The 22,603-nt window shown below is 46.1% G+C and overlaps 2 protein-coding genes across 3 annotated transcripts; both read right to left on the bottom strand.

Annotated features, from left to right (window-relative positions):
* Positions 1-128: 128 nt before the first annotated feature.
* LOC126048715 (transmembrane protein 14C-like) lies at positions 129-3,879 on the bottom strand. Its single transcript, XM_049824040.1, has 4 exons — positions 3,714-3,879; positions 3,238-3,339; positions 1,169-1,253; positions 129-948 (listed from the first exon to the last, which is right to left on the bottom strand). Exons 1-4 carry the CDS (start codon positions 3,787-3,789, stop codon positions 891-893), a joined length of 321 nt encoding a protein of 106 aa, XP_049679997.1. The 5' UTR covers positions 3,790-3,879; the 3' UTR covers positions 129-890.
* A 3,761-nt stretch (positions 3,880-7,640) lies between these two features.
* GCNT2 (glucosaminyl (N-acetyl) transferase 2 (I blood group)) lies at positions 7,641-17,570 on the bottom strand. Of its 2 annotated transcripts, XM_049824016.1 has the most exons (5): positions 17,536-17,570; positions 16,650-16,748; positions 14,627-15,783; positions 9,559-9,651; positions 7,641-8,429 (listed from the first exon to the last, which is right to left on the bottom strand). In XM_049824016.1, the coding sequence occupies exons 3-5, from the start codon at positions 15,546-15,548 to the stop codon at positions 8,239-8,241; spliced, it is 1,206 nt and encodes a 401-aa protein (XP_049679973.1). In that variant the 5' UTR covers positions 15,549-15,783; positions 16,650-16,748; positions 17,536-17,570; the 3' UTR covers positions 7,641-8,238. The 2 variants fall into 2 exon arrangements, with proteins under 2 accessions (XP_049679973.1, XP_049679974.1); XM_049824017.1 differs by lacking the exon at positions 17,536-17,570 and having other exon boundaries at positions 16,650-16,752.
* Positions 17,571-22,603: the final 5,033 nt, after the last annotated feature.

Here is a 22,603-nt window from a genome sequence, read left to right as displayed (position 1 = left end):
AATGGGATAGTGATTATTTATACAATTCGTGTTTGCAAATATATCCAGACACCCTGCGGGAAAGACACCAAACTGTATCAATCCAGATGAACGATTAAAGAAAAAAATATTTGTGTCAAGCGCGAAAGTTTGTAATAATAATTTGTTGGTTTATTTAGAATAGCATTTTAATTCTCATGAAATGCAAGAGCTATGCCTACAATTCAGCATTATCTAATAAATCATATTTTTGATTTATGAATAATCATCTGTAAAAGTGAAATGAATGACAATTAGCTGGGCACTTTTGTTTACAAGTACTTGCAAGTAACAGGTTTGCATTCGTTGCATTACAGCAGAACCTTGACAGTCTGCTCTGTGATTGTGTTTTGTGGGACCAGATTCTAACAGACAGTGCTGGGAGAACAAAGTCCCTGATTGACAAACACCATGACTGGATAAACTGGCAAGGAAAGAGAGAAGTAACTAATAAGCACATTTGTTATATTAATTACTAGTGACAAATTGGCAATTCCTCTCCCCTTGTTTTAGAGGTATAGATGATTTTAGAATGATAAGTCCAGACGTACATTTAAGCTTCAGTCCTGCAACTGTGTATGCAAGTGCCAAGAGGTCTTTGCCTACAGGAAGCTGCAGGACCAGAAGCTAAACTTAATGCTATACTCATATTTTCTTGCTTCACAGTGCAGGAAATGTTAAGACAAATACCATTTTGGAAGACATCACAAGGGCTCTCAATGTCGGTCCTTTAAAAACACAACCCACGTGCATTAGGATATGAAAAATACAATGCATAGACAGCAGTGCCTTTTCCACTTTCGTGTAGCACATTTAGGCAGTTGCATTTTCAGGCTTCTCAATCACATATCTTCAAGTGACTTGATGCAGACTTATGGCTCAATAGGCTTTTCCATGATCTGCAATCCAAGCCGTCCAACCATCAGTAAACTGTTGAACAGAATATTTGTTATAAAAAGAAAAAAAGCAGAGGCAAAAATCCCATAAAGAATAAGAATATTGACATGATTTCATTTAGCTGAACTCCACCAGAAGATTTCTTTTTTCACAGAACTTACCATATAACATTTTTAAAACAATATAGTCCACAAATAAGTTAAATAAAATGCCTATTCAAAAATACAGACAGGAACAAAAGACAGGTGACTACCTGGCACCAGCAATTATCCCAGGCATTGCTTTCCTGGAGTTGTAAAATCTCATTCCCATAACAGTAGACAAGGTTCCAGACGCCACTGTTGAAAAGAAGCCCAGTCAGAACTATTTGAAACAGAAATCCCAGCACAGCACTGTGATGCTTGGACATTCAGCAGTGCCAACTGAACAGGCCCACCCACATCTACAGACAGGAACCCCTCCCTCCTCTCTGGAAGGAAGTGTATGCAAACATTTTACTTGTTTTTGTTAAACAGTAGAGCTGTTGCAAGCTTTTCAGCAGCTTTGGTAAGCATGCTCCACTGCTCAGAATTGAGTAGATCTCATCAGGGTTGAGACTACTGTCTAATCGCCCACAACCTCCAATACTTTGCGCACATCACTAACTCTCCCTCAGTTTCTCCTTATTTGCAGAGGAATGATTATTTTCTCAAATACAGATAGGCTCAAAACTGCCAGAAAGCTAGGATGGTGACAAAGTTCACTATGCATGGGAAGCAAATATAATTACAGTTCCCATTTCCCTGTGACATTCTGAAGTGAATGGAGGGTGGCACTAAATACAACCAGAAATGAAACAACCCCACTTGAAAATATAAATTAGCAAGCAGAAAGCAATCTAAGGGATCAAACTGAAAAAGCATCTAACATTTTAAACATCACTCCAAGTTATTTAATCTCCAAATCTGGAAGAAAAATCCCATTAATATTAACATAAAAATTACAGGGCCATTGTTTCTTCAAAGAAAAAAAGGCAGGTGGAGGTGTCATATACCTTTCTCCAAAGCTTCAAGTTCATTTGCATCAGACAGGGCAAAAGATATTCTAAAGATATTCTGTCAAGGTTCTTTTTCTGGATTTCTATCTGTGATGTACTGTCACCAACCTAAAGCTCAGCAGGAGCCACAAGTGCGTATCACAGCAGGGCTGAGGAGGAATGGATGAATAAAGAGTTGTACTAGTCTGGGACACAACGCCGCTTTCAAGAGGTCCACTTGAAAGCACTACATGCACCACATCAGGATACACGGAAGCTGCTCATCTTTCTGTCATGATGCTGCCTAAACACTCATGCCAGAGATGCTCAGCTACTCCCACGGCATGCCAGAGTGGAAGAAACACTTCACAAATGAAAGCTTTGCTTCACATGGAGCTGTGTTTTACATTTCATTCCTTACTGACAAGGCAGTTTGGTCCTCTGCAGTATCTACCAGGGGCTTCATAAAGCCTTTCAGCACATTACGTGATAAAAGTCCTATGGGTTTCAAATAGTCTTAAATCACTGTAATGCTATAGTATCGTAACACTAATAATACTATGACATAGTTACAGAACTAGAAGGAACCTCAAGAGGTCATCTAGGCTAACCTAGTGTCCAAAGGCAAGATCAATTCCTGCCAGATACTTGTTTAACCAGCTATTTAAGTCCTGCCATGATGCAAGTCCCTAAGGTTCACCTGGTCTCTTCCAGTGCTTTATAATACTTTCCACTGTCATTTTATCCTTCTCCTTCACCTGAAGGGTTAACTGCAAGCTAAACCTATAACTTCTTGTCCCATCTACTGTGAGGAAGCGTAATAGATCATTGCCTCCTTTCTTTTACATACTTCAGACTGTTTGTTCCACAGCATATCATGCATTAAAACATATACTGCTCTTCTGAGATGCTTGTGCAAACCAAAGCCACATACTGCTTGTCACAGTGCTGTCACCATTGCAAAAATGCTTATTCCGTGACAATAGGCTAAAAACGCTGCTTCACAACCAAACGTTTTTCACGTATGTTTCCTGTGCCTACGTTAGTTTAACACAGTATCTAACCTGGCAGAGGAGATGATAGATATTTCTCACCAACTCTGGCTTCAAGATGCATAACCTAGCTTTTAGAACCGGGCACCGTGCTCTTACGCAAATACCTCCTGGCTGCGGGCAGGAGGTCCTGCCACCGCTTACAACATTTGTACAAAGAAAAAGGGCACAGGTCAGCTGAAACGCGCTAGAAAAAAGGTTACTATTCCCACTGCTACCAGTAAGGCTTAGTACTTGGGTGCCGAGCAAACTTACCGAGGGAAAGCCACACATTCTTTGGATCTTTGGACTGCTGGTAAGCGCCTAGTCCTGCTAAGCCACCAAAGAGAAGCCCAGCAGCCAGAGAAGGGACGCTGCCTTGGATAAAATGAAAGATAAAGCAGTTAGTAGAAGAACACACATAAAGCTCGTCTGCCAACCAAACAAAAGCACTCGCACGTTTCCGTTACTAAAAAAAACCCCCCAAACCCATCTAAACAAAAGATACCGCAGAGCAGGTTTTTTTTATTAGCAAGGAACTTCGCAGAGCTCGGCCGAGCACCGTTCTCCACGCCTCGGCGGGCTCCCCCGAGGCCGGTCCGGGCAGCGGCGCAGCCCTCCGGCCCGAAGCGCTCGGACACCCGCCGAGGAGGCCGGGGCCGGGCGGAGAGGAGCGGAGGAGGGCTGGCCGGCCGGCGGGCAGGACCGGGCACCACCGGCGGGCAGGACCGGGCACCACCGGCGGCACCTACCTGCCTTGGCGTAGCCGACGACGCCGCCCGCCGCCACCAGCGCCGCGTAGCCGAAGCCCAGCCAGTCGTACTCCATCTGCGGGCAGCGGAGGCCGCGGTCAGCGCCCGGCCTCGCCCGCCGCCCCCCGCTCCGACCTTGGGCCGCCCTCCCCGCGGCGGCACCGCCTCCCCCGGAGGTCCCGCCCGGCGGCGGTGACGGGCAGCCGGGGACAGGCCCTGCGCGGGCGGCGGCGGCGCGGAGGCTGAGGCGAGGCCTGGCCGGGCTGAGGCGGGCGAGGGAAGCCGTGAGGCGAGTGAAGGAAGCTGCGGCGCATCCCGGTCCTGCGGTGCTTTAATCACCGGAGGTTAATTTGGTCTGCTGCCAATTCATAACGCAGAAGGAGAGTCCCCGGTGCCTGGTTCGCGGCAGCAGGCTGAAGCCCCGCAGTGAAGGCGAGGAGGCCCAGCGCGCTCTCCTGCGTTTTTCGGACCCGCTCCCACACCTGCTGCCGTACTTTTCGGCTGCTGCGCACACCTCCGGTGTTGCAGGAACACGCGTCTTCCTAGGGGCAGCGGGGGATTTTTGGAAGTCTTTGGGTGTGCTCGGCCGCAAGGGAAACCTGCGAGTTATCCACAGCGGGGAACGGCAGGCCTGCGGCCGTGCGCGTTGTGCGAGGCCGAAACCGCAGCCCCCGCTGGTGTCGGCTGGCTCTGGGGAACGCGTGGCCACGGGCTCTCCGTCTGCAGCAGCTCCGCTCGTCGCCCCGCGCTGAGCGCGGGCTGCACCAGCTCAGCCAGACCCGCGGCCCTGGGAGCCGGCTGGCGTCTCAGCTCTCCTATTAACTGTACTGCGGGGTGGGAAACGAGCACCCGACGGCGCCTGCCGGACCTGACGAAATAGCGTGCCTTAGGAAGATAAAAGCTCGGGAAGAAACTCTCAACTCCCACATCCGACAGATACTTTGAAACCCTGTAGGAGAAAGTTCCGCTTAGTTCGACACTTGGCAAGCACCAGCCCTGTCAGCTCATACGTCCCATTGCAAGCCCAACTGCTATGCTGCAGAGCCACAGGGTACTCCACGTCTTGCACAACTACCTACTTGCATTAATAGACCAGTTAAACAAACCCTGATGATGAGTCCAAGATTTGTCCTGGGCTAAGATGATAGCAAGCAAGGGGTGAAGCAATGGTGACATCCCTTCCCTACCACTGACAGAAGGTGCAATGCTAGCTCCTCCAAACGTCCTCTCCTCCCTACCTCACATATGGAGTGACAAAAGAGGAATGCGTGCTGCTTCTCCCTTTCATTTTTAATATATTGAATATCTGAGATGCTAGGGAATGGAGGAAAAGCATTGCAGTATCTAGAACAGGCACAGAAGTTTGCAGGGTCATGAAGGTGCTGCTACAGCATGATACAGTATGTAAAAACGTCCTTAATGTTAGGACTGCACAAAGGTTGAGGAAAGGGGACTGATAATTTTCATTCATAAGCATGAATCCTAATCCCAAAGCGATGACAGCCTGTGCAGATGTACTTGTCATGACTTCAGGGCTTTGTCCAGTGGGGTCCTGAGCTCCTTTGTGGATGGCGACTGCATGGCCTCTCTGCGCAGCCTGTTCCTGTCCTTGTTTCACTGTCTTCAAAAGGCAGCGGTGGCACATGCCTTGCCTTACAGTGAGATTTTGGCTGCTTTCGAGCAAGGTGTATAAAATATAAAAGTCTTTAGGAGCTCAAAAAGCAGAAAGGCATCCAGTGGGTTGTCTAAGCAAGTCAAGCTGACTTAAGTGGAAAGTCTGACTTGCTTAGAAATCCCATTAGAGAGAGCATGTCCTTTGTGTGCCCTGTCCCAGTCAGTGTCTCAGGGAGCGACTGAACAGAACTGAAAACTTTGCTCCTCTCTTTGTACTCATTTGGAAAGGCAGCTACAAGTAGCACTGGGAGAGTTTGCCTTTTTTTGCCTTGCCCCAATTGTGGAAAATGAGGAGGTACAGATAGGGGTTACTCAGAGCACAAGCTTCCTCCATGGAGTTGCACCACAGTTGCTGAGCCGAATCACTCGAACCCTGCTTAACATCCTTGTTACCAGCCCCCTCCTCCAGTCTTTCACTGCTATCCCAAAGTACCACTAATACTGTTAAGTCTTATTGGTTTAGATGCATTTCTTAAGCTCAGTTGCCAGAAATTGTTCTTTTCTGTCTTCTACAGTGATTAACTGTAATGTTCTTTCTTTAAAAAAAAAAAAAAAAAAAAGGAGAGACTGATGAGGCAGGTGTTGCACCCAAAAATCAGTCACACACTGAAAACATATTAATTTACTTACAGAAAAACATAACCTGGAGTAGCATTCAAGGAAAAAAAAAAAAACCAAACACCTAAATCAAGGCTGGAGAGAAATCTGTGGTGTTTTTCTGGATTCTTACTTAAACAAGTAATATAATCCAGTCTTAAAATATCTATATTTGTTCAGGCTCAGAGTACAACACCCTTTTACGTCCGTAGTTTCAAACAGCCAACCTTTTTGCTTCTGCTGTTGGGTGATATTTTGCCATTTGCCTGTGAAGTCTGAACAATGAAATATAATCTTGTTTGTACTCTGGGCTACTTTAAATATTCACATAAAATGGTGAGAATGCCTCTATTTTATTTGGGATATTTCAATTTGGGGGATATTCAGCTTGTTAGAGCAAAGGGGGGGGCTGATTCCAGGGCTGTCATGTTGGCCACCCTAAAACTCCCTCTTTCAAAGGATGACTCTCTCTGAAATACTTCTCTTCAGCTGCCACCATGGTAGCAAGTTAGCAAAGCCCTCTTCTTCTCCCCTTCCCAAAAAACTGCACAGGTTTTTCACCAAAGTTCTGCTCTGGAGCTAAATTCTTGGTGCCTTTCTGCAGGGATCTGCGTTATTAGGTGTTCGCAGCTATTAATGCAGAACAAGCTGACTGAGGCAGATCCTGCCTGTTCAGAACTTTCCCTGAGGCTTACCAGCCATGCTTCAGGACATCTAAATATGATGTGTTGTTGTTTCTGAACTGCTGCAGTTTGCAATCCAGTTTGTTAAAAGACCCTGAAATTAGCAATGTTTTAATAAAGTTGGTGGTAAAGTGCTGTTATTCAAGAGGTACTCTGTGAGCCATCATCGCTTGTTCAGAAGAGAGACAGGAGAGCAGCACACACTCTCCTTAGATTCAGGCATCCCTATTTATACTGCCTCCATGTTGGTGACGAGGTCACTCAACAGTGCTGCTAAAATGCCACGTAAATACGACTGTCATAGCTACAGGAAGAAGCATTCATAGTTTTGCTTCCTTGCTTTGTGTTTTAGGACATGATGACCAATACCTGTAACTTTTACCTTCTGTTTGCCATACTAAAACATTCCCAAGCACTGACTTTTTCCCTGCGGCATGCCTAGTCTGTTGAGATTTTGTGTGCTTTAAAGCGTTATGTAGACTTGGAAAGGAAAATCTGCTCAGATATTTGTTGGCCTCCCTCTAGTGGCTGTTATTGGGGAATAAAAATAGGGCTGTGATGAAGCAAACCCCAAGGTTAAGTATGTGCCTTAACCATGATATTAAAACAAAAGGAAGTAAACTTGGGAAGAAGGCTTATGCCATATCAAACTGTGACACAGAATTACTGAGTTATTGGCAAAGCTCAGTTACCGCTCTTTCAGTCCTGAACACATTTATCTTGCTACTTACTTCCCTGCTTTCCATCTCTCGCTCTGTGTCCTTATACATCATGATCTAAGGACACTGGTGGGCCAAATTCTGCATGTAGAGATCTTTTTTAAATTTTTTTTTCCAGTTCTGTTAGTTGGGCAAGTAAGATAAATATGCAAGTCCCTGTTTTTCAGACACAGAGAAGGGCTCCTGCGCCTGAAAGCCTGTCTGATTTTTCTATCCATACCCATTGATCTTGTAAAAGATGCTGTTTTCTCTTACAAACCTTGTCCCAACAAATATTTAAAGAACAGGTAAGATCTGGGAAGTGCAGCGTCTTTATTCAATTTCCAGTACTTTTCCGTCAGTTCTCTGCAGTAACTATTAGTATCTTTGACAAAACAGTATCTGTATCTATAGCCAGCAGCTGTGTTCCTGCTTTTAAGATCTTGCTGACTGTGACTCATTACCTTTTTGCTTACCAAATGTGCACACTTGTCTTTTAGACTCAAGAAGTGCCAGGAATGCATGACTCAGTTTATATTTTTATAGAAAAAGATAGCAACGACAGTGTAGCAAGACAAAAGTTGGGGCTGGAAAACAGCCCATTAAAAATGGCAAAAGTGCAAAGCTCCTACAGCTGCATGAGGAGCTTTGCCCTGGTGTCTCTTTTTGGATCTCTTGCGCTTTGGCCTCCAGGTGTTAAGTAGAAGGTGAGGTTTGCAAGCAGCGTAAGACAAGCCGACCCAAGCTGCATCCACAGAACATCCTAAAGAAACCCATCTCATGAGTTCATGCTTCTGGCACAGCAAAAATTAAGACTGCTGCTGCTATTCTCTTGACCGTTTTTATTGATGCTGTAGCCTGGGATTTTGCTAGCTAAAAATACCAGCTGGGTTCCACCTGAACCTCACTCTGTGACAAGGTTCTCTGCCGATGTCTCAGCTCCAGGCACTCCACAGTCAGGGGATATGTTTTAAGCTCAAACTTATTTGCAAACATAGAGGTCGAGTTAAAAAGCCACTTGAGGTCACCTGTTCCATATACACAAATGCCTCTGACATAATGGCCTGCCAAAAGAAAAAGGAAAAAAGAGATGTCTGAATCAAAGATCCAAGCGGTTCTTTCTGAGAAGTTTTATCTGCAAAGCCACTACAAATAATCTGCTACACAACAAACATGCTGAAAGGCCTACTGTACATGCAATGGGAATAAGTATGAACAATGGGTTGAAACGAGCAAAGTTACTTCAGAATAAATAATGCGCAAAATAAGGAGAAAGCTCAGAAAAGGAAGTGTTATTACTTGAGACTCTCTCAGACAAGGCTGAAACACAGCAGAGGGGAATTTCCTCTGTCGGTGAAGAGAAACCAATACTTTTACTCATACTAGATTTTCCACTGACTAATTCTGGATGATATTGCTGTAATTTCACTGATTTCAATGTAGCTATGCCAAAGTGAAACTGCTGTAATTGAAGCTGACTGAAGTTCTCAAAATTTTTCTCCTCAACACAAACAACTACACTGTGGATTAAAAATTCTTGAAATAAAATTTGTATCATTAGCATTTTGGTATTCCCTTTCTTGTCCCACTTGGACAAGTACGCAATGTACAAACCAGTGACTGAAAAATTAAGTGTGCCATACAGAAGACTATCTACTGCTAATGTCACGTCATGAAGTAACATGATGTAGGAAAACTCAAAGGTCAGCCATCATCGTCAGCTTGCAGTTCCTTAGGTTGGTCGTCAGCTGTGGCTCTGGCAGGCATCGGTGCCCAGCTGAGAGCTGGGATTTGTCCGAGTTCACACAGGACACCTGCCCTGCACACTGCTGCTGGCTCTAGCGCATCTGCATCCCCGTGTGGGACATACACTTCCCACCCACCTGCAAGAAAATTCCCCCAAGGCCTTCAAGAAAATAGCTAACTCATGTGAGCCCCAAGCGCTGCCAAATATCCCCCTTTCCAACACTGATATAGCCTATAAAATTCCTGATGAAGAAGGAACTGTTCCAGCTTTCTCACTGTTCATGTGGCTACTATCATTCACATATGCACTATGAAGTAGATGACCCCTTTTTAATGTCTTCTCTCTCTGATGAAGTGCTGTCTAAAGACTGTCTCACATTATGATTAGAGGCTGTGTTTTTCACTATATGAACAGAAAGAAGAAATGGAGAAAAATGTACACATTACCATGACAACCTCCATGGCTCTCTTCCATATCAATCCACTTCACTGCTTTCAGGTCACCTTCCCATGCTGCGTTGGGCATGGAGCCTGGGACACCTGCAATTAGATAACAGAAAATCAAATAATTAGTTCTTTTAACAGCTATGTGTTCAGGTTTATGTTCACTCTCTGAGACTTTTCTCCACAGAACTGGGATGAAATATTCAGGAATATACATCAACAGATGCCTGGCTGCCAACCTTGTTGTCAAGTTTCTTCACTGAAAGCAGCTTTCATGACATAAACAAGATGTCAGCCCAACAGACCTAAACATTTCACTTGAGAAATAAAATCTTTCTTTTGCAACAGCCTCAGTATGATACTGCATGCATGCACAATCTCTCATGTCACCTTCCCAGCTAGCGGTGCCCTCCAAGGGCTATTTGAACACTGGGCCACTGACACCTAGTATCTTCACGTGAATTTACTGATAAATAGTTTCCTTTTTCTTTTTCTTTTTTTTTTTTTAAGAAAAGAGGCTAACAGAACAAATTCAAGCAGGATATAACTGGACAGAGTTGTTGAAACTCAATTATAGTCTATAATGTTATATAATGATAGATATAAGTCTAGGCAGATCACAGGACCTATCTAGGAGATAAACTGGTAAAAGGAACTCTCCTCATCAGTAAATAGTCAAGTCCTGCTATAACCTGGCAAACATCCATTTTAAATAGTTAAGGGAGAGATGCTGAACACATGGTGTTTGGTATTTGCTGAAGACTAAACAGACAACATGCATGCAGTGTGTAGGCAACTGCCATGAGTCAAGGGAATTTCCATATCTTCAGCGCAAGGCAGTAACCATAACAGACCATCGCCATGGGATGAAGTTTGCCTTTGAAAGCAAGAGGTGATCAGGTAGGTACAGCTAGGGAAACCTCCGTGCCCGATCTGTACTGCAGTATCATATTCAATTCAGTGAAAGAAGTTTATTGAAGTATTTCTTAAAATGCTCTTCAGAATACGGGGGGGGGGGGGGGGGGGGGGGGGGGCGGGGGAAAGGCAAAGGTATAAAATAATAAAAGCTTTCTATGAACTCGTCCCTTTCAGCAAATTTTCTTTCTTATTGGCTCAATCAGTTGTTGGAGAACAAAACAGTGATACAGATTGTGTAACCGCCACCCGATATACAAACCACTTCTCTAAGAAAAGCTGGAAAAGCCCCGATTTCTCACTGTAGCACAAACACTTGTATGTAACTTATTTGCCTGCTTGGAAGAAACTAACCATCTTTTATTCTTTCCTGCCCAGAAAGCAATGACCGCAGTGCTGCCCCTGAGCTATCAAATGGCAGAACAGGCGACGTGTGGGGAGCCAACGTGCATGCCAGCAGGTACAAAAACGCAGACGTTACTTCTGCTTTCTCCTAACCAACCTGAAAGCAAAGGAAAAGACTGACTGCCTCAAATGCAAAGAATTACGGCAGCGTTACTGCTGAGGAGCACCTGGGACTCAGGCTTTTTAACAAACGCAGCAGAAGCACCAGCACTGACTGGTACCGGTGACCAGGGAGGGGAGGCTTTGTACCAACCCGGCTGCCCCCTGCGCACCCCGACGCAGCGGGAGGCTGGAGCCGAGGGGGTGACAAGGCAAGCTGGGGCATCGCTGCTGCCTGCTGCTCACCCACAGCTGAAGCTCAGCCCTAACCCCAGAGCCCCTCGTAGCGGAGAGCCCTGCTCGCTTGCAAACCTCTGTGATTTTTGTCAGTCGCTGTTGTACACGCAGCAGGTGGGGAGTCCGATAGTGATAACAGTGTTAAGTATTACTACTATTAATAAACACTAATAACCCCTGGTAATAGCCTAATCATAGCTGATGCAAAAGTTAAGCTGTTTAACAGCTAAACAAGTTCAAGTGGCTTTCTTCCAGATTTTTAATAGGGATATTTAAAGCCTGTTATTTCTACTTCCTCCTATTTTGCTTTTAAAGGAAACACTTGTATGAGTGCAGGAAGGGAACCATGCAGCTTTTTATGAAAACATTTTCAAAACATTTGTATTATTATCTGTCATTTGTACTAACTCTGTATACTGAAAAGACAGCCATTTTGCTCAAATTACAATGAGATGAGAACAAAGCCTTTTAGAGCTTGTACAAAATGCACAACAGCACTGGTTTGGAGTTGTAGGACCTGTGCAAAGACAGGGAACATAAGCCCTTCAAATATGATTTTATCTAAAATAAAATTGACATTTTAATCTCCAGTTCTGACCTCTCTCTTTTTTTTAAGGCTAATTAGCCCATCTTCCTGATTTTCATAACTTCATTTAAAATGTGTATTAATATAGGCTATTTATTTTGCTGGTTGACCACAATCCTACATGTGGTGATTTGCCAGCAGTTCTGTAAAGCACAATTTCAGGTGGTGACTGCAGCACACATAAGAAGCCCTCGGTGCCAAAACGGTAGCTGCGAGTGTCATCATCCTAACCTTGGTGTTTTCTGAAAAATAAAGGTGAAAGCAAGGTGAGGTTTTGTTAATTTTTTTTTTTTTTCTGTTCCTTTCCAAGATGGCAACAAGTACAGTACCTCTACAGTTATCATAACCCAACAACTGTTTTGCTTGTGAGCTTGAAGAGAACCACAGTGAAGGACAAACAAGACTCTAAAGGCACTGTATAACATCAGGGGGGGTGAGAAATTGGATGGCAGAAAAGTTAAACGTCAGGATTTTTTTCTGTTTGCTTGCTTTGCTCTGTGTTTTTAAGGATAGCTTGCTCCTGATAAGTAAGGATGTTTGTTTGCAAATACCAAGTCATGACTTCTATATCAGATGCAAGAAGACCATATGATCCAACAGCAGAACCACCATAGCACTTTCCCATAAACAGAGATATGTGGCAGCTATAACCAGAACTTCATGACTTTATTTCTCCCTCTCTGTATATTAGGCTGTTATCAAATAAAATAACGTGCCAAAAAGTGTGGTTTTGTCCTGGGGAAAATTCAGAAAATGTTACTTTTCTGCAGAAAGCATTAAGCTAAAGATAACACTTTATAAAAGACAAAAAGAGGCAGTGATGGCAGGGGATAAACACTGTAAATGGCCTGGGACATGCATTACCATCCCAAATTAAAAACCTGTTCATAACAGATGGCAGTAAATGTGGTGTGCAGAAAGACTTGGAAAGTGCTGACACAGTGGGAAAGCAGAAAGATGACTGACAAAACAGGAATGACCCCAGGACATCCACAAAAACACTGGAAGACACTGCCTTCAAGGAATACAAAGCTACTGACTTCACATTATTTGCCATCTCCCAAAGTGAGTATATTAGGCATTTTTGTAAGTTAATTAAAGAGTGGGTAAAGTGTAGCTCAGCACTGGGGGAAAAAAAAAATGGATTTACCACATTTTCCTTTAAATATTTGTTTGCACAACTGATTTCAGATTCAGAAGCTGTTGTGGGGTCCTGTTCTTATAAATGCAGTTTGTCTGAAAAGTAGTGCTGATGGAGAAAGTGAATATAAACTTCAGCACAAGTTGCTCACTCTACTTTTGTCCAGCTCTTGTCTCCCATACCATGGAGGTTAGCAGAATTTTGTCCCAGAAAACAAGGAGGGGGGGAAGAGCCACTTCGTGGGCAGCAGTACTGAGCACTGCTCTGGAAACGAATTTCCCACCACCAGAACTGCACCGCTTGGGTGTGAAGACAGTCATAAGTGACTGGAAAGACAGGCCAGCCCTTCCGATGCCTTTAATTTCACATCTTCCCTTGGTGGCAGGGGTTTGGAGGCAGGAAAAACACTGCTTTAGAGCCTGGACCTCATCCACTGGATAAAGGCAACACAACCTCCCCCTCTGCTCAGCCCTTCCTGCTTTCTTGCCATTGTAATTCCAGTGAGCGTTGATCTGCATGCATTGGCTCCTAGAGGCAGCCCACTCCCTTTCCTTCTTCCATCACTACCGTATATTATGAAGACAAATATCCACAGCTTACGCAAAATGAGCCACTGCTTTGGCATTTCTGTCATGTGCACATAAACCAACACTGGGCTGGAAATCTCGCAGCATAGAAGGCTGCCTGATTTGCCTCGACCTTCCAAGTCCCGTACCTGTGATTCCAGGATCAAACCAACACATCGGTTAAAACCTAGCTGCCAACAGGCTAGTCTTCACCAGTCCCCTGAAGCAGCCCGTGCTTCCTCGTCGGCATCTCTCGCTAGGGAAGGGGACAATTTCTTTGCACTTCTGTGCCACCAACCGATCTGAGCTTTTCTCCTGCACTTTACAAGCTGGTGCCCAGGAGTCTGTACTTCAGAAATCTCCCTGAAGTGGTGTATATATCACCCTCAGACATATTATTCTGCAAGACCTGGTTGAAATCAACAATAACTTTTGCTGGACTTTGGGGCCATGTACTTACGTTTGGAAAACACGCAGGGCTTGGGGTGAGCCATGTATAGGTGGGCAAATACATAGCCTCTCCCCTACAAGTGAAGGGGCGCAGCCCACCAGTTTGTGAGAGAGACCTGGAAATTCACAAACCCCTTTGGCGGCTTTTGGAGAAGCAAGACTGTACAAGATTGGGACTAGTGAGACAGTATGGCCGAAGAGGGTGGAAGCCAAGTGGATGCCATGCTGTGTCCCTGGGTCTTCATGGGGCAGGGCAGCTGCTGCTAAGCAGAAAGGCATGTGGCATCCCTGAACCCATCACATTGCAAGGCCCACTGCCCCTGAGGACCTCCCTTACCCAGTCATGGGTGCTGTTCCTACCAGAAGACAACTCAGCCAAGTGGATAAATCTCCAGGACATCAAACGCAAGGAGGCTCAGTACACCTTCCTCACTTGCCACTAGTGCTGCCAACATGGGCTGTTGGAAATTTCTGCCTGGATATTTTTCCACGTGAAACAATGGGAGCGGCAACAACCCACTGGTGAGCACCACCAAGACGCACAGCTGGAACCACTTCCGTGGACAGGCGAGCCGTGGCGGCCACCACAAAGACCTGGCACCACGCGACGGCCAAGTGGTGGCAGGTGCCGGGGTGGGGACCCCCGTGCCCTCCCCAGACCTGATGTCCTACCCGGGATCCTGTTGAGCGTCACCCAGAAGTGCTCGTCGGGGCTGTAGGTGTCCTCGGACCAGGCCAGCAGGTCGACGGCGCGCCGGTCCCGCAGCACAAACTCCACGAAGGGCCGGGTGACGGCCACGTACGCGGAGCCAAAGTAGAGGGTGATGTTGTGTGGCGGGGGGGCCTTGCGCACGAACGTCCAGAGCATGAAAGAAAAGAAAGAGTACGATTGCTCCCTGTGCACATATTTGGTCCGGGCGACGATGTGGGGGGGCGGCAGCACCCCAGGGGTGATGTTCTTCCCCCCGAGGCCCTTCAGCAGCCGGACGATCTCCAGGTTGGTCTTCAAGGGGAAGTCCTGGCCGCAGGTGTTGAGCAGGTAGCGCCAGGGCACGGCTGAGGCCAGCAGGTCTGCCATGCAGTGGAGGTCGGCCCGCAGGCGGGACACACCGCCATAGACCACCCGCTCCACCCGGGAGGCGAGGAAGGCGTTGGGGAAGCAGCCCACCAGGCGCCGGACCGCCTGCTGGAAGGGGGCCGGTGCCTTGGCGTCCACGTGGACACAGTAGACGTTTTGGGGCATGTACACTGCGCGGAAGAGCCGCTCGAAGGTCTCGAACTCCTTGTGCAGGGTCATGACGTAGGCGATGGGGAAGGCGGCCTCCTCGGCCGAGAGGGCGCGGGTGATGTAGCGGTTCTGCGTGATGTACTCTGTGCAGCTGGATTCTCTGAACGATGTTTTTAAAGCGTTTTCCTTCAGGAAGGGCGTCTTATCTTCAACTAGTGCTTTACAGGCTTCTGCTAACGTTGAGCTCACCGAGAAGTTCAGCCTCCTAAGAGGTATTTGTGCACGCAAACTGACAGCATAAAAAACAAACGGAAGTGAAACGCTGAGAATCAGGACAGCAAAGAAGCAATATCTGAGCGTATTCATTGCTGCTCAGAAAAAGAGTCTCACTTGAAATATTGCGAAGAGGTCAGATCAGACACCACGAACAGCTTGTTTTGCTGGCTGCACTTGCTTCCTGCTGGAGAACACACACGTCCGTCTGATGCATAGTACGCAGCTGCAGTCCTTACTTTCAGTATTAATATTTTCATAGTCATTATTGATGTAGAAGAAACATAAGCAGCGAACAACTTGTAGGTGGAAGCTGCTGCACAGCACCCTGAAGATTAAACAGACATATTGCAAAATTACTGGCTTGGCAATGAACAGCCAGCACTACATATTTCACAATGTCCCTGAATTCAATTTATGGGTGTGTTCTTAACTGCTCCCTCCCCCCTCCCCCTGCATGTATCATATAGCTGTAAAAGTTCCTGTGCGTACACTCTGTGACAGAAAAATCTCATATTTACCTCTTGTATAATTCTATTTTTTGACTTACAGGAACTTCTTTTTGAACCACCCAAGTATGTCATTCATCACTGCTTCAGAATTGTGAAAGGCTTGTTCAGCACACTGTGCTACCATGTAAGGCCACCAACACTCACGTATAAGAAGCAGGAGAATCTTTTTTGCCTCTGTGTAGAGTTATATCACAGCCATCAGGGTTCTGCAGCAATGTTTTCTTCATTTCTAAATTTGAAATCTGCCAAATAGTTTCTGCTAAGTGTCATGGATGAGCTGTGATGAGCTCCGGGCTTACATCCATCACAAGGAACTGGGTTAGCGAAACCTGCTATTTAAACTACTTTAGCTAACCTTAGGCTTTCTGATGAGACATTCTTGTTTCCAAGAGCCGTGCATGCATTTGGTGTAACAACATGCTTATGCAATGAGAGCTTGTGGCATGGCTTTGACTAAAGTGAAATACTTGGTAACTCTCTCTCTTTCAACTGGGAGTCTGTTCATGTGGGTCTCCTGCCATGAGACAGCACATTTGGGGCATACAAACTTTTTCCAACATCATGTCCTTTTGCTCCAATGCAAATTAATGCTGAGGCAATATCAGATGATCTGACGTTATGCCAATAAATGTTTTGACTGGGCAGTCCAGCATGCTACAGAGGCAGAAATACCATCACCTACCTTCCAACTCATGCAGACAAGTCACCTCAGGCGCTGGCAGGTCCCTCCCAGAAGCTGCGCTTTCCTCCCGTCCTGGCCCCAAATAGTCTCCGGGATTCTCTGTTCAAACAGATTGAAGGCTGCAGGCAGTGGCTTCAGCCCATCACAGAATCATAGAATCACTTAGGTTGGAAAAGACCTTCAAGATCGAGTCTAACTATCAACCATGCCCACTAAACCATGTTGTGGAGTACCCCATCTATGTGCTTTTTGAATACCTCCAGGGATGGTGACTCAACCACTTCCCTGGGCAGCCTGTTCCAATATCTGACAACCCTCTCAGTAAAGAAATTTTTCTAATATACAATGTAAACCTCCTCTGCTGCAACTTGAGGCCATTTCCTCTCCTCCTGTCTCCAGCCACCTGACAGAAGAGACCAGCACCCACCCCACTACGACCCCGCTTCAGGTAGCTGTAGGGAGCGATCAGGTCTCCCCTCAGCCTCCTCTTCTCCAGACTAAACAGCCCCAGCTCCCTCAGCCGCTCCTCACAAGACTTGTGCTCCAGACCCCTCACCAGCTTGGTTGCCCTTCTCTGGACACGCTCCAGCACCTCCATGTCTTTCCTGCAGTGAGGGGCCCAAAACTGAACCCAGGACTCGAGGTGCGGCCTCACCAGTGCCCGGTACAGGGGAACAACCACCTCCCTGCTCCTGCCGGCCACACTAGTTCTGATACAGGCCAGGATCCCATCGGCCTTCTGGGCCACCTGGGCACACTGCTGGCTCAGGTACAGTCACAAGCTGTAATGAGGAGAGGAGCACTGGAGAAGCTTTGTAAGGACTTGTGGCCAGAATGTCCCCCAAGAGGGGCACCAGTGCAGGACAGAGCTGGCAGTCGAGCTTACCCAGTGATGGCAAGCAGCAGAGCCGCTCCTCCCTAGGGAGTCAGCAGGGACAGGTAGGGATAGCTGTGGTCATGGTGGAGATCCAGTGCAGCCTTCTTCACGGACACCAGTGCCTTCAGAAGGAGGATGGCTCCAACGGAGCTGAGGGGCTGGAAAGGAGGTGTGCAAAGTCCCAGGGAGTAACGGAGACTCGCCTGACACTGCCGAGAAGTCATCTGGAAAACGCTGCCACAGCCTAACAGTACAGCTTGTTAAAAGAGGATTCAGAGAGATGAGCTGAGACCACTACCCGAGTCTAGCAAGGAACCGCACAGCAAACACTGCCATGAGGAGAAAACATGTCCCAGCTTGGTTACCGGTGAATGCTGTCCTAGGGAGCACAGACCTGCCCGGAGTGCTTCAAACCACTGCTCCTTCCTAATTTGATTGTTACAGTGAATTATATCCAGGAGCTAACAACAGTCACCCACCTGACGCCTCAGTAACGCAAACTGCCGTGACCAGAGGTGACTATAAGGCCCGCAGCCTCTTGCTCTCCTCTGGGTGCTCCATAGACCATTGAGCTCAACATCTTCCCACCTGCGTACTGGGCCAGCTGGCTACAAGACCATTTCCTTCCCCTGCGCCATGGTCTTAACACGGGACCTCCATCCAGGTAGAGTTAGGAAAATGTGGGAGGAGGAAAACCGGGGGTAGGTGCCAGCATTCCTGCAGGAGCCAGGATTTCCTTGGGGGAGTCTCAGCTGGGGGCAGAGAGCACAGGTAGCTTTTCTGAAGTACCAAAGGCTGAGATCCCCCAAGGCATTTAGATGCCTTTGAAACTGTCTGCTAAGATGCTTTTGAAACTGTTATAGGCACTGTGTAACCTGCTACACAGCTAAGAAAACTTAGATGTATATATAGAGAGAGGGAGAGTTCTTAAAAGATACATGTATCTCTAAGGAGACTGTTTTATGTATTGAAGTTTGCATTACTAGCATGGTCTGTAGCAGACAAGTAAGCTACATGCAGAAAACAAGAAATAGGCCTGCTCATCATAGGAGTGAAATGCAAAATTTAACTTTTCCTCAGTGTGTTTCATTGTTTTTTCTTTCTTGCACAGACATTGCTGTAACATTCTTGCAGCAATCCAGACTAACCATGATCGTTTGGTCCTACTAGCCTTCAGGGAAAGAAGGTTGCATGCCTGGTGCTACTTCTTAATCCTGGTGCCTCAATTCTCTGGCACAGTTAGTATTTAAAAACCTGAGAACATACATGCAAAGGATTGCAAGCTCTCAAAACCTTTGGGGTTTTGTGTTTTGGGGTTTTTTTACTAGTTCTACCTTGTGCAGATCTTTGTGAAATAAGATCCATGCCTTGGATTAAAGGCAGGAATCTCAAACAAAACACACACACACAAAAAAAAAAAAAAAAAAAAAAAAAAAAACAAACAACAACAAAAAAAAAGCAGTGAAGCAAAGAAATAGAGTGTACAAGTCACATGAGCCACCTCAACAGAAAAACTTTTTCTCAGCTATTGGTGAGTTGTAGATTTTACAGACTCATCTGAAGTTCAAATGCAAGGAGCAGCCAGATCTAGATATAAATCTGAACCATATTATGGCAAATGTAAATGAAAAAGCAGCAAAGTGGCAGGAGATCTCATGATGCCCTTGGCTTCTCCTGTTGTGGATTGTATTGGACCTCAGCATATTTTGGGTGCAAAAACGGAGTTACTGGACAAAAAGATAACAGAAGACCAAATTTACAATGCTGTTCGACAGAGCCTGTGTAAAAGTGGTCTGTGCTGGTAGAATTAAAACTTGCCGACTGAGACTTGCAGTGCCACTCCTTGCTATTGTTCCCTGGACCTGCATTGTAGCAATTCTCATTTTAGCATAAAAGGAGCTTTTGGTGTGGCTCCTGTAGTGGAAACACACTCCCCAGTAGGATTAGCGATTGAAATGTCTTCCCTGTTGATGAATGGGAACAGGTCTTTCCAATCAACCAGAATATTATCTTAGGAATGTAGTTAGTACTCAGTAAACTGCTCCTGGCCTTAATAAATATAGGTAATTGATTTCAGCTAATTTGTTAGCTAATTAAAAAGCAAGATGTACATCAGTTTTGAGTTCCTTTTTGGCCTCCCTCAGTAGTGACAAATGTTATGCATTTCATGTCCATTTGGAGTCACTTGGCATTTCTGTTGTTAGGACAAAACCATCTGTATCATGACATTCCTTTTCGTGACCTTCGCATGCAAAGCTGTTGGTTTGAATTGGCACTGTCATTAAAATCACAGCGAGGCTGTTGCAAGCAAACAATTTCTCCTAAGTGTGTTTTTTCTGGTTAGGAAGCACAGGTAGCAACAGTCCACTGTTTTGTGCCCAAATAAAGGATGTCCTCATCCCCCACACCTTCTCACACCAAGATGAAACTTCTTTGGTCTTGCACTGCTCTGGGATGTTGTGCAATGTGCACAGTCTCCCCAAAACTCTCCTCTTGGAACCACCCTGCTTGGCAGCAATCTTCTCTAACACATGCCTTACGTGCCCCGCCTGAGCTGGAAGGTTGTAAGGGACAGGTGTCAGACATTTGTCTTAAACATTTCTTAGTACTGAGGAAACCACAAGACTGTATAAACATTTCCTGGCATGAAGGAAACCACAAAGGCAGAGCAGAGCTCTGCAGTCTACTTGTACCCCAACAACAACACCCCGAGCCTGGCACAATCTCGACGGCGCAGGCACGACAAAGGTTCAGCAGGTAGTCGCGGAGACACGCGTGTTGGACTGGAGACACCACACGATCGTCATGTCGGTCTCCATTACCTTGACTACTCAAGTTAGAACTGGGCAGAGATTTTGGGGACTTGGACTGCATAACAGGACACCACCATCGAGAACAGAAGTGGGGAGACACGCAGGGAGACGCCACCACCACCACCCAGCCGAGAAGACCAGGGCTCTGGCAATCAACAGGAATGTCACTGGATCCTAGGATGGTGATACCTTTTCTCTCTCTCACACACAAAAGTTTCATGTTGAGTCATTTTGGTAAAATCAGGTAAACTTCTCCCCTCCCCTTTCCCTTTGGTTTTGTGACTCACTTGGCAGACAGCAATTTCTTGAGTTATCGCATGATTGTTTCAGTTTTGTTTATGTTTGTGCTCAACAAACAATTTTATTGGTTGCTTGGCATCGTTTCACCTTAATCTACTCCAAAGGGATTTCAAGCTTTCCACGACCTCCCGTACTACCCAGGGTAGCGTGCCGGTCAGGTCGTGAAAGAGGTATACATGCACTGTGTAACACAGGGAAGGAGAAAGCAGAGTCTACGCGCAGGAGCAGTTAAAGATTATTCCTATCTCTTCAGCTCTGCCTTCCCTTTTTTCCTGCTCAGAGCAGTCACTGGCATTCCTGCACTTCCCAGCCAGGCATAATCTGAGAAAAGAGAAGAAAATACAAACCTACCTGAAACAGGAGCTCCCAGGCAGACACACTGACACCGGACAGTCACAATGCAGCAGCACTGACAGCAAATGGGAGGAGAGATGAAATGACACATCAAGGCAAACGCTAGCTCAGCTCACATGGTCCAGTAAAATCATTGAGTAATCTAATCGTACGCAGTCAGTGAGCACATCTGTCTGCACAAACAGCAGGGGCCAGACAATATACCATCACATCCACTTTTCTGTTGTGGTGCTCTCAAGCTCCAGATGCAGAGCCTCTTACCCTGCAGGAACTTCACTGCTTGTCTGAATTTGCAGTAAACTTTTAGATAGAAAAGATTCAGGAATAGGTAAGCTGCCTAGTCTCTAGCAGAGTGTATTTTGCAAGTCAGACTTGCTGCTGGGCCAAAGCAGAGCACTCTACTGCTCCCTTCTCCAATTAATTTCCAACAGGGACACGTACTCACCTCTGTGCAAACTACTTCTCATCAGCTGCTCAGGAGCAACAGCACGGCATTCTCTTCCCTGCTCCTTTATCCTCCTGCACAGAGAAAGCAAGACGTAATTAAACATGTCCTAATAGGGGACAGGCAGGCTGTGGTGGCGAAGCTGTTTTTCTTCTGTTAAATACGACTGGATTTTATAGGTGACACTGGTGTAGTCGAGGCATGGAGAGAGACCCGTTTTCTTACTGCAGATTAATGTACGCATTAGTGTACAGTAAAGTACCAATGTACACGTGCAGCTATTATTTGCACTGGAAAGGTAGCTTACACTGGATCCTGCAAACATGGGGGCACTTGCTAACTGTATGAACGTGAACCCAAGGCGTTCCCCAGAAGCGCTGCAGCTGGTGTCAGACCCTTCGGGAGGTGCCAGGGCAGGGCAGGGTGCCTGCAGCCTGGTCTCTGCGGGGCCAAGGGTCCCTTCCCAGCTGCAGGTGCCTTAACAGCTAGAGGAGTAAAGCAACTCCATCTGCAGGCTGGGAGGGACCTGCTCTGCCAAGCAAGGCTGACCACAGCCTTGCCTGCTGCTACTGGGTGTCTGGCTATGCCAGAGAGAGAGCAGCTACACGGATCGCTCCTTTTACTTGTGATGGCTCCACTAAATGTTGTGCATTATTGTGCTCTTCATTCTGGCAATATAATTTGTTGCCAGCTATGAAATGAGCAGAGAGTCCATAGGGATCTAGAAAACATCACCTGTCAGGAATGACAGAAAAATATATGGTTATTTTGCCATTTAAAATAAAGGAATAGACAGAAAGTTTTCAAATATGTAAAAAGGCAAAACCAGAAGCAAATCCTGATGCAAATAGAAAGGGAGTAGCTGATTCTCCACTTTCTCTGTGCATAGGACAAGAACTAATCATCTTAGATAGCATCAGGAGAGGTGAAGATCAGACGTTGGGGAAGCTTTGTAGTGATAAACAGTTAAATGTGGATTAGATTGTCTGGAGAGGCTGGAATTTTCCCCACTGATGGTTTTCAGGAGCAGGTTAAGCATAGCTTTTTGAGCAGTTTTGCAGGTCATACTGGTCCAGACCTGGTAATTTTCTAGGTCTTTTCCAGCTCACTTGCCTATGATTGTCTGTATTACAGTATCTCTTAGTTTGACTGTAGCTGGGCTGGG

Source organism: Accipiter gentilis, chromosome 20, assembly GCF_929443795.1.
Source record: "Accipiter gentilis chromosome 20, bAccGen1.1, whole genome shotgun sequence".
In the NCBI taxonomy this organism is placed as follows: Eukaryota; Metazoa; Chordata; class Aves; order Accipitriformes; family Accipitridae; genus Astur; species Astur gentilis.
Note: the sequence above shows the minus strand (reverse complement) of the source record. Positions and strands in the feature narration are given on the sequence as shown.